At 39.5% G+C, this 12100-nt stretch overlaps 1 protein-coding gene across 1 annotated transcript in view; it reads right to left on the bottom strand.

Annotated features, from left to right (window-relative positions):
• Window positions 1-12100, bottom strand: part of fbxw7 (F-box and WD repeat domain containing 7) — a 124412-nt gene that overhangs the window by 76351 nt on the left and 35961 nt on the right. The window contains exons 4-5 of the mRNA XM_073465015.1: window positions 8229-8477; window positions 7463-8005 (exon numbers count right to left, since the gene is read on the bottom strand). Coding sequence (XP_073321116.1) covers window positions 7463-8005; window positions 8229-8408 — 723 coding nt within the window. The 5' untranslated portion in view covers window positions 8409-8477. The remainder of the gene's footprint in view (window positions 1-7462; window positions 8006-8228; window positions 8478-12100) is intronic.

Here is a 12100-nt window from a genome sequence, read left to right as displayed (position 1 = left end):
TGAAAACTTAACCTCCTTGGCGAAGTAATAAGTCTAGCAATGTATTGCATTAGTGAGATTTTTTTTGGTTGTGAGTGATTCAATCACTCTTTATAATGTCATATAAACTAAACTTTGTTAACCAAAACAATTGAACAATTGTGATAACCACAGAAAACATAATTTTGGCCATAATTTTGCAGCTTTAACAAAATTATAGAAAAGACGACAGGCAAATCAACAGGCTTGTAAATGTGTATGAGTACAAAGTGAGGGCTTGAGTGAGGGATTATTGGTGAGGGACTAAAAGACATTGTCGTCAATATATATTGGTAGTGACGCAAGCTAGTTCCTTTCATGTGGGAGGATGTGAACACTGGTCCTTTGTGGCTCATCTCTGCCTGTTTGACAAGGCCAGTGTGTGGGAGACACCACCTACAATGAGCAAGCTGCCTTTGCTCTGGAAAAACATTTAATTAGTGGCAGTGAATGGAAGAAAAGTGGAGAACTGAATGTAATGTCCAAGTTTGCTAAAGTAAAGACAACTAAGCTGCTCTTTCTTATCTCAAACAGTGATACACATACCGAACAACCTGCAGTACAGTATACATCACTGTCGAGGTGGAGTTCAGAGGACATATTTCTCAATGCCATGAAGATTTCTGTTCCTGTGGCTGCAGCAACAGAGACGCCAGAACGAAAAAATATTACTTCAACCTTGTAGAAGTCACTGAGTAAGCAGCTGCCCGCATCATTTGTAATCACCACTATTCACAAAGTAAAAGCCACTTTCATGTTGGAACGATACGGCCAGCTATGAAAATCTGATACAAAAAGAGGAGAAGAAACAAGGACATCTGAGCAACTAGGGATGACACAAACAGACTGGAGCTAAATAGATACTTTCACACCACATTCAACGGTGCTCAGATGTATGCAAACATTTTTTTATTAATCTACCCAGATGGCTGAGGTGTGAGGCTGAAAAGGTACAGCAACTATTTTTTTTAGTCAAAACAAAATGTACTCAACATATCAGACACCCATCTCACATTAATATACTTCCTCACAATATTAATATACTTCCATCTTCTTTTAATCCAGATAACTTAATGATTTATTCAGTCAATGTAACACTATCAATGCACTCTGCCACACATTATGGCCTATCATTTTGCCTTATCATAGCTCTGCAGATCCATTTGCCACTTCAAATCTCTGATGAGTCATTATAAGACATGTAATCCTGTAATAGATCACATAATGCCTTAGTCATGAGTCATGAGTGATATGTTAAAAGTAATTCTAAGATGGACAGGCAGCAGTGCACTGTAGGGAGCCTAAAATGGGTATGATAGTTTTCTGTCTATTCTTATCACATAAAAAAAAATAAATAAATAAATAAATAAATAAAATCTATGACATCTTATTACAATTTTATTTGATTTTAAGACTGAATATTTGGTTATGGTTTGCAAACAAACCAAACTACTAGCGGTCATAATTAAATTGGTGATCCTTAAAATCAGATTTAAAGCATATTACATTTTTATACTTGGATAAAATAATGCACCTGGAAAATATCAAGATCTGTCACTTCTGGTTACTCCATACTTAGTGGAGAGTTGTAGAATCGGAAAATACCGGAACAGAATCATCAATTTTCACATTTTTCTACAGCACAACAAATTAAAAGTACCTAAAATCTTTAATCGTCCCATCCCTACACTTTAAATACAACAGAAATTGTTTTTCATTTTTAAATTCAAAAAGAATGGAAGAATTTCAAATAGGAGTTGGATTAATGATAATTTTCAATCCACATCTACTCCACTTTTATAAGAGCATGTTGTAACCTTTAACACTGACCTTAAACGACCTTTTACATCATTTTTCACCTGCTAACGTCACATAACCTTTCTTTCGAGGGACTACTGTATATGGCACAGTATGCAGATATCAACACCTGCTTCAGCCAAATGGCTACAAGCCACGTTAACTCAACACCATATATCCTGCCGTTCTACATGTGAAAATGTCATGTGATAATGCCATGTGATGCACGCCCATTTTAGTAACATTAAATAGAAAAGGTATCTTTCAAAATGTTAATCTGACAACTGAACTCAGGGATATCTTCTCACATTGAGCCTGCAGAGATGTTAATCCGCAGCTTGAAAATTGATTCATGAAGATATTTAAGAATTTACAAAGGTTAAATGATGAGGATAACCCCGAGTATCAGCACGTTGGCACGGGGTCAAAAGACAACCAAGTGTTAAGTAAGAGGAGGAGATGAAGCCTACTTATTCTGAGCCTGGGAACACCATCTGTCCTAACTAGAGACATGCTAAAACATGCGCAACACCATCAAAATGTAAGTTCTTAAAGCGCCGCATTTACTTTAAAACTTTACACCTGTAGTTATTGGTGTTTGTACACTTCTGCCACACACGTAGTGCATGACTATATCACCTAACCCCACATGGACTGACACATTCTTGGCCCAAACATGGGTACCGATCCTCTACTACAACCCTGGTGCCCTTGGTCTGACACATGCATACTGCAGCTGTCAAAGTGCACATATCATACTTGGCAAGACTGCATGCATACGATCTATGGGAACATACACAAGACCTTTAAATATGCAACTTATATGGAGGTAATCAATATTCTACTACCACTACTGCTACTACTACTACACTAAGCACTTTGTGACCCTGAAAGCATAAATAAAAGTAAATTATGATTTGCTCAATTAACAAACAGCCCAGATTCATGTCTGAATTTCAAGGCCGATACTGTTGGTTTCAAATTCATTTTTCACTCAACCCACATCATCAGCTAATAGGATTAATTGTTGTTGAATATTCAGTTTTTCACCTGCAAATGTGGCTCATTTAATGATCAAACCACAACATCCGTGACCACTGATGACCCTGAATAAAACATCTAACAAATACCTACAAATTAATTAAATGACTGCTTTTGTGATTAGTTTCTCAACATACTGATACTTTTCTAAGACAGCTATTTAGTTTTTATAAGACCAAGGTCTATATTAGTCTTTGTGGATTCTACATGAAGTCTCAACACTCACTTTACAATATTGTGGATGTTGCTGTTCTGCAGGATGTCTTTTTTCATATGTCTTAGGCCATTCAGCTGTCTCTAAAGCTGCAACAAGTAGTTGATTTAAACGATTGAGAGAAAAATAATCCTATTTTAAGCAAGAATGTGGAATATTACTGAGCTCCAGTTCATTTGTGAGGATTTTCTGCTTTTCTATGTCGTATATGTTGTAAACTAAATATGCAATTGGGTTTTGGACTGTTGGTTGGACAAAACAAAAGAACTGAGGATGTCATCCTACAGTAGGTTGTGATGGGCATTTTTGGTTAATCGAGAAAATACGCGTCATAAATTGATAATCAAAATTATGATAAGTTTCTAGCCCTCGCATCTCACTTCTCAACACTAAAGAAAACTGGATTAGGAGCTATAAAGATGAAGTTTTGGAATAAATTACATTACCAACTCCGAATGATTGAATCGGTTTTCAAATCTAAACTGATCTGGGCACTTCAACAACCTTTGAACTGTTTTATTGTTCATTTGACTCCATCAAGTAGTCTAGTACACCACCTCTGTTTAGCTTTAACCTTTTAGATATTTTGGATTTTCATTTCATTACTTGGCCTAATCACATCTATTATCCATTTTAACATACTGTGCAGCACTTTCTAAACCTTTGGGGGTTTTTTGAAAGGTACTATAGAAGTAGCCTCAAAAGTCTGTACAAATTGGAATCAGGGGACATCCCACAATAAAAATAAAAAGCTTATACCAGTGTTTCCTAAGATACCGATTCATTTTTATTTTTTAAGATTTCTATGCTTGAATTGTGTGCCAAGAATTTAGAATTTTAACAGAATTAACAGAATTTAAATGTCATTTTTGCAACTCAGATAAGCTGAGATATGATTTACAGATCTCACTTGAGGGGTCAATAAATGACGATCTGCCCTTTCTACACCGCTCCTAATTCCAAGCAAACAAGATTCAAAGCCAAACAAAATGTGTACATTAACATCAAAGCCAACTGGCACACTAAGGCGGCTAAGTCCCTGACAAACCTATCTGACAGCTGTGTCAGATGGTGAGAGGTACACAGGAGTAAATGCAGACTAAATGCTATATTTAGGTCCAACATAAACAAGGGCAATATCTATATCAAAGGCTCAGGAAGACATGTCTCGAGATTGACCCCACAGATATGAAAGAATACAGGGAACAACTGTCCCCGTCACGAGACAAAATCCTTGTCAACAATGATTAAACTCGATTGCTGTGCAGCTTCCTTTTGTGTGAAGGGTGTGGAGGGAGCAGCATACTGGCCATGAGTCTGCTGATGACAAATCTGTCACAGCTTTAGTCATTACCGTCTGTTGAGATGGATGTATTATCTCTGGTGTCCTCTATGGTGCCTCCGGTGCCTTAAGTAGCCTTTAAAACAGTAGCATGTCTACATGGACAATAGCTCTTCATTTATGAGCAATCGATTTAAAAAATTTAAAAAATACACTGACTCTAATCATCTGAAAAATGTTGAAGATGCAGATAATCGGTCGACTCAGAGCATACATTATTTATACACATGTAAATATATGTATATTTTAGTTTTACTTGTACCTTTAAAACTTAAGTACATTAAATCTCAGATACTTAAAGACTTTTACTCAAGTACTATTCGTATTGGTATCTTTCACGTTTATCAAAGTAATATTTTAACACCACATCTTTACTTTTACTCAAGTATAACTTTGGGTAGAAAAAGTACAGTACTTTACCTCTGGAATGTAGTTAAGTAGAAGTATAAAGGATCATAAAATCGATATACTCCAGTAACGTGAATCAAAAATTGTACTTAAGTAAAGTACTTCAGTTGATGTACTTAGTTACATTTCACCACTGAAAGTAGTTTAATTGAAAAAGAAGTGTACTGGTGGGAGGCTTTAATTCTTCACAGACTCACACCACCATCTGCTGAAGTGATCCTGATACTCCAACAACTCACATGCGACAACAGGCTATTATAAACAATGGAATCTATTGGTCTATATATATACACACACACAGACATGACATTTCCATAATAAGTCAATATCTGGTGATGTCAGCACATTGATTTATTGTTTTTCTCTTGTCAAAATCAATGTCGGTGCATTGCTAACGCAGTGCTATTACAAATATCATCCGTAGCTTCTAGAAAACATCTTGGCCAACTCCATTTCCTCCTTTTACATACAGGTGTTGTGAAGGCCACTGAAACACACTCAACAAACAGCCTTGCCATCAGTCATCACTGAAACGAAACACCGGCACCAACATCCAAACAGTAGTGCTGTGCCACATCAGAGCCTTTTGAACCGAGCACATTAATTCTGCTCCTGAGGAAAGATCTGACAATCTGTCTCGCAAGTCTTTTCAACATCAAGCGCTTCTTCGTCTCCAGCCTCGATAGTCACTCATCACGCCAGCGATCCATCAGTGAGGCATGAACGTGTGTGAAATTTTAACATTTCCTAAAACAGGCTTCCTTACATTCTACACATGAATGAAGTATTTATAATGAGGCTGTTAAGCTATAATTATTTCATACTGTGCTGTCACTCCTTTGCCATAAACTGCGTTACAAAATGCTCCTGGAGTGCAGAACGTGATCAAACTGATGAAACAAGATGCAAAGAAAGACTATACCTTCTTATGTGTCATAGTGATCATCCTTAATCTGTTTTCTCACTCATTTTGCAGTTGCACCCACACACACTATATTGAGGCTACTAAAAGGCTAAAATGTAATTATATCAGTTTGTATAGAATGTCGTTTTGTATTTTAATAAAATTCATATTCTCATACCAGTATTTTGTATTTTATTTTGATAAGCAGTATTTGCATTTGTAACGAGGTCATTTTTGATGTTCGAGCAACCATCTCTGATTGAATCGTTCAATTTTTAATGATGATTCATAATTAATCACCAACATCGCTGGATATAAAAATATTGCAATTCAGCATTTATCCATTAATCTCTCCCTATGCGAGTTTTCAGAATCAGAAACAGCGTTATTGGCCAAGTGTGTGTACACATACAAGGAATTTGACTATTTTTCGCCCCTTGCTTTAAATGTACTTACACAAATATATAGACACAACATCTTTTGGTGTAGATGAAAGCAGAGTGATTTGCTTCACACCATCTTTCCATTCAAAATGTTCTGATATGTTCCAGCCTTTATCTTCCTGTCCAGTGAATATAAAATACAATGCCAATGTCTTACAGTAGGTGTCAGCCCTTAACAGCTTCAGTGCTACTTGGTATCGACACTGTGTCTCTCATGTGTTGGCACTACATCTATTTCGGTCACAGTGGAAAGCATCAGTGTAACATGTAAAGATATATAGAGTAAAACATGTTGACATTTCTGTGCTTATTTCATGCACCAGGCTATATTGCTTTGCTACACAACAGCAACATCTTATGCTAGCTGCTAGTTTGGTCTCCAATATAACGTTAATCAAAGTGTTGTTAATAATGAGATAAGAAAGCATCAAAGGTTTTAGATGATTAAGGTGTATAAACTTTGTAATAACATTGTGAAAAAAAGACAGTTAAATTGTATGTAAACTAAAGTGTGATGCAGGAGTTTTATACCCCGAAGTTATTGTAAACAATTGTGATCGTTTGAAGGAAGTGGGAATGTGTGAATAAATAAATCAGGGCTGGGTAAGAAGACTTTCCACAGTCTTAAACACTACTCAGTCCAGGTCTATATTTAATCATCAGTTATCTCTGCTGACCCTATCCACACACTGATTAATTACGGTTTTAATCCTAATTTGTCATCCATCTAAATTTGCTTTTTTAAAACATATAATGTAGATTAAACACCCTAATCCTTTGAATGGAAAGATTTGGTTCACTGCATGACTGTACAGTGCAGTAACATATTTAACCCAACAGAGGGAGCTGTTGTTTCAAATATAAGAGCACGTTAAGTTGTGTTTACACAGCAGTGATGTGATAATAACCCAAAACTGCATGGAAGCAACTGAAACTGCTGTGCCTGCTGCAGATGTACCCTAAAGGGACAGTTCACCCAAATTACATATTCGCTCATTTAACTCTAGCCATATCCAGCCATGCACCTGATTTATGTTTTATCTGCCCAGGTTTTGAGGTATGGGTCTCTGAGATACCTGCCTTCAGTCTAATACAATGGTGGTGAAGGGAATTGTGTTTGTGGTGCACATATTTTTGAACTGACATTTAAAAAAACAGCAAATCCTCTTTCAGAAGCTGTTCTGTTACATCTGGAAGCTTCACAGATCTCACTGTGAACTGTCTACACAATGACTATTTCTTCAGTAAAGTACAGTTGTTCCAATGAAAACTGTTCAACAAACACGTGTGCTTACCTTCTTGTTGGAAGAGCTTTGGTGTGTACAACCCGAGTCCAGGTTGTTATTGGGGGCAGACACATTGTTCCTGAGAGAGGGAGACCGCAGCCCTTCCTCCCCTTCTCCTTCCTCCTCCTCTTCCTCCTCCCTCCCACTCTCCGCCGAATGTTCAAACTCATCGCTGTCTTGGTCCATCTCCTCCTCGTCCTCATCCTCCTCCTCTTCCTCCTCGCCCTCTTCCCTCTCCTCTTCCTCCCTTCCCGGCTCCTCCCCTCCCTCTGTCCTCTCCTCCGTGTCCTCCTCCTCTTGTTGACTGCTGCTGTTGTTGTTCTCCTCCTCTTCCTCCTCCTCCTCGTCCTCCTCGGCCAGCGGCTGGCCTCGCAGCCGCCTCTGCTCTGCCCCCCACATCCATCGAGCTCCTTTCTCGCCTCCGTTCACTTCGTTGGGAGGGCCCTCTTCGTCTTCTTCCACTTCCTCGTCTCCCCGAGGGCCGTTGCTGGCTCCCGACTCGCTTGCCGCCCAAGGTGGTTCTCTCTCGCCGTCAACCTGCGACGCCTCAGGCTGTGAAGAGCCACACAAATTAATACAATGCCTCAGAGGAAAGGTCTGAAGAAAAACTCACAGTATTCTTGCATCGAAGTTCACCCTTGATTACCAGAGTGCAGGTTTAAAGCAAATTTTCACAGTTACATGATTAGATTTGACATATAAATCCTCACACCTGAGCTAAAATCTATAAGTTTACACTTAAGTCATATCATGTTTTGAAATCAGCTGGCCTTACCCTTTGCTGCAGCTGCCCTTCCTCCTCTACTACCCGGTTCATGTGCTCATCCTCATCACCCTCCTCTGCCGCCTGCTGAGGTGCCCGGGCGGTGGAGGAGGCGTTACCTCGCACTGCCGGACCCCCCGGCCCTCGACTCCGCCTGCTGCTGCTGCCCCCCGACAGCAGATCCTGGTTCATTTCCAAAAGCCAGCTTGCTACCTCCTGGACCTTCGCTAGGCTGTCTGAGGAGGAGAAGGGCTTGGCATTCTGCAAAGAGATGCACAGAAAGAGACAAGGACACAGATGATCAACATATGTTGATTGTTTTCTTCTTCTCAGCTTGTGTTTCTGTGGCGAAAAACAAAGAACTGCTAAAGAGAAACAAATCTCAAACAGACTCTTATTAGGTATTATTCCATACAAACAAACGCATGCTTATATCCTCAAACAGACAGTGTGATGTCTGTCTTCATGTTCTATTCTTGCCTCTGAATTAAAATAATTAAACGTTCACTCTTGGAGACATTATTGCTGCTCAGCAGCAGACAAGGAAAAAAGGTGGGAGTGATTGTGTTTGGCTGCAGATCACACAGCGTTGGATGGGCAGAAAAGCCTTGAGAGCTACTAGTGTTCCAGCTTCCAACATAGCCAATAAACAGTCCAATCTGTCAAATACAACAGCAAAACATGGCTTAAATGTACCAGAAGCAATTCCAATGTCATTAAGACTTGTAGTGTAGTCTGCAACCTTCGGAAAAATGAAAGGCATGTTGTGCATCTGCGGTGCTGCTGTACATTCACCAGTTTGATGGCGACCTTGCTGAATAAACAGAGAAGTCACGTAGCTTGCTTCTGAAATTGCTCAAATATTATGTAGAACTGAAAGATAGGCACCCAGAGCTTTATCTACAATGAGACAGCTTCTCCCTCGGACGCTGTGTCACAAAGGCAACAGTGCAGACGAGGATCCAACTGAAGCAACAGTGCTAATCTGTCACCATCAAAGCATCAAGTCTCTTGAGCGGAAGTTCTTTTCAGTCCATATGTCCTTGTGCGTACAGGCACCTGACGGCATACGTGATGCTGTAACCTATTACAATGTAGTTGACAAAACTAGTTGAGATGATTCGACCCCACTGTTGATTGTAATGCTACCGATGCACCAATTCTATGGATGGAATGCTAAATGGACTTTGCATTTCTATATCGCTTTTCCAGTCTACTGACCGCTCAAAGCACTTTACAACACTTGTCAGATTCACCCATTCATACACAGATGGTGGAGGCTGCCATGCAAGGTGCCAACTGCTCATCAGGAGCAATTTGGTGTTCAGTATCTTGCTCAAGGACAGATCGACATGCAGCTGGGGGGAGCCGGGATTCGAACCAGCGACCTTCCGATTTCCAGACGACCCGCTGTACCTCCTGAGCCAAAGCCGCACCAATTCTACCGTTTTCTCAACAGATACCAATTTGGACACTTCAGCTGCGGTCACATGATGCTATAACAGCACCTGTACACATAAATTCTTAACTGTAAATGGAGACGCTCGTACATACTTTTTTATCCTTCAGGCTTGTCTGAATCATATGAAACTGATTGTAAAAATTCTGAAGATGTGTTGTTAAAATTGCACCAAGAAAAAGACTTGGAGTAATTGTGGACTGGGCTACTTGAATGATTACAGGCTATTAGACTAACCAAGACACTTATTGACTTAGTTAAATCATCTGTGTTTAGCATTTGTGTGACCACATTGCAACTGGGCCGTTAAAAATTAATGTCATTAGAAACAATCAAAGGGTTCCCACATAAAGTACCCTGTAAAAGTCATAGCTTCATGCCTCGTGTCTGAGTGTTTCTCATGTCGTTTTCCTGCGCTATAATCCAGACTCTTAATGAATTTTTCTCTGATTCTAGTAGCTAATTAAAAAATCAACAGGTTGTTCTACTGGGGGCAGTGATTCATTACATCGTCTTATAATTCATTAACCTACATCCTCAAAAATCTGCAGTCACATTCACAGACAAATTCTGGATATCTCTCCAACTCTAAAGGATCACAGCACAGGTTGAAAAATCAAATGGTATTACAGTATTAAGTGTATTGCAGAATTTTTTTGGGTTTCCTCGTCTGTATTCTCTGAGGCAGATTTGTGTTGTGGGACTATATAAAAATAACTGACTTAACTCTTTCAGACATCTGGCAAAGCAACCAAACAGGAAATGAAATCTTAGTAGCCGACTGTCGCTGCCACTCCCAATCTAGTAACAAAATCACACAATGTCACTAAATTGACTAAATTGTTGCGTCTGAGGTCCAATCAGTCTCTTTGTTTCAAAGCTGTCAACAGAGCAAGCCAGCGATTACAACTGTCCTCCTTTTTCATACACTCTGCTACAGAGACTAATGGCACATCCCACCCAAAGATGGTGCACATTTAAAAAGATGGAGCAAGTATTACTACACATGTTTTTCTGCAGCACAGTGTCGGAGTCTTATAAGTTAATCAAAGTAAAAATAACCTAGTTATAACCACTATGTTTCATTGCTGTGAAACCTTTAAAAAAGCGGGGTGAAAACACTTCACAGTCATTGTATCGTCCTTTATTTGGTCTTTGATAACATAAACCCATCAATCCTGACATGAGGACACGCACTTATACATGCGCAACTTAAAGAATTCAAATAAAATTAATGCACAATTTTTATTTCACGGTCTCAACATTTAAGTGGCAAGAAAGGCTTACATAAATACAGGTAAGTAGGATGTGTGAGTCATAGATTTGTTTTGACCAAGTGGTAGTGGGTTGAGTAGGTAGCATGCAAAGCAGTTCCATCCTTGAGGCTTTTGTAGCATCAATAAATATGAAGATGTAAGACAGGTTGCATGTAAATGGGCACTAGAGTGGAGGAACCTACTGTGGCATCAAAGTTTTGCGAGACAAAATAAATAACCGATACTCTGCAAGTCGTATAAAGTATATCAACTACTGTGTATCACGAGGCTGTTAAAACATCATTACAGTTGAACACACACTTCCCTCCTGTCACATAACTCTCTGCACTGAGATTTAAGCCAGTGTGATCGCTATAAATTTAACAAAGTAGTCCACAATACACATAAAATGGTTCTTCCGAACAGCTGTTTTATTGTGAAGAACACAAAGGAGCAAAATATTACACGGATACTTGGAGTTTTCTGTCTAGACCTGAATCAGTTATCAATTCTTTCTAGTGTTAAGCTTTCATTCTCTTCATTTATAGTTGCTAGGATCACTTTCTGGCACATGAGGTCAGAGATTCACTACTGGTCACACACACACCCACACATAACGGAGGAGAAATCTATCTAGTCTGCTGAACTGAACATAATCTTAGCTAATGTATCTCTAAAAGGTGCCAATGGGCCTTTAAAATGCCCGCGAGAGGCCTCGAGCTAATCATAACTGTGACAAATTAAGGATCAGCTATGCAGACTGCAGTTCCAAATCTCCTCAATGCACTACATACGAGATGAGAAAATATATTTGGGAGGCTCACATCTGTCTCAGTGAAAACCAATTGCTTTGACCTTGAAGGAAAAGTCGCCGGTCCCTGTGTAAGGCTTCTCCCTGTCTTGGCTGTATGGTCCCGGTGCAGTGGTGGGAAGCATTAGACCTATCTCAGATTGCACAGCCCCCCTCGGGACTGCCAGTTCATTGCTGTGAGCTCAGAAGAGGAAGGCTATGAATAGCTAAAGTTGTCCCTGCCTTTTACCGGAACGGCCCGAGGTTCCGCAATTAGTTTCCTAAACACAGCATGAAAGTTGTTTGTTGTTGCTGTTGTTCAAACAATTGTGAGCAGCGCAAACAGGATGACAGAGATTGAGGAACAATAAAAAACGTG

This window comes from Pagrus major, chromosome 1 (genome assembly GCF_040436345.1).
Source record: "Pagrus major chromosome 1, Pma_NU_1.0".
Lineage (NCBI taxonomy): Eukaryota > Metazoa > Chordata > Actinopteri > Spariformes > Sparidae > Pagrus > Pagrus major.
This window is presented reverse-complemented; position numbering and strand designations above follow the sequence as displayed.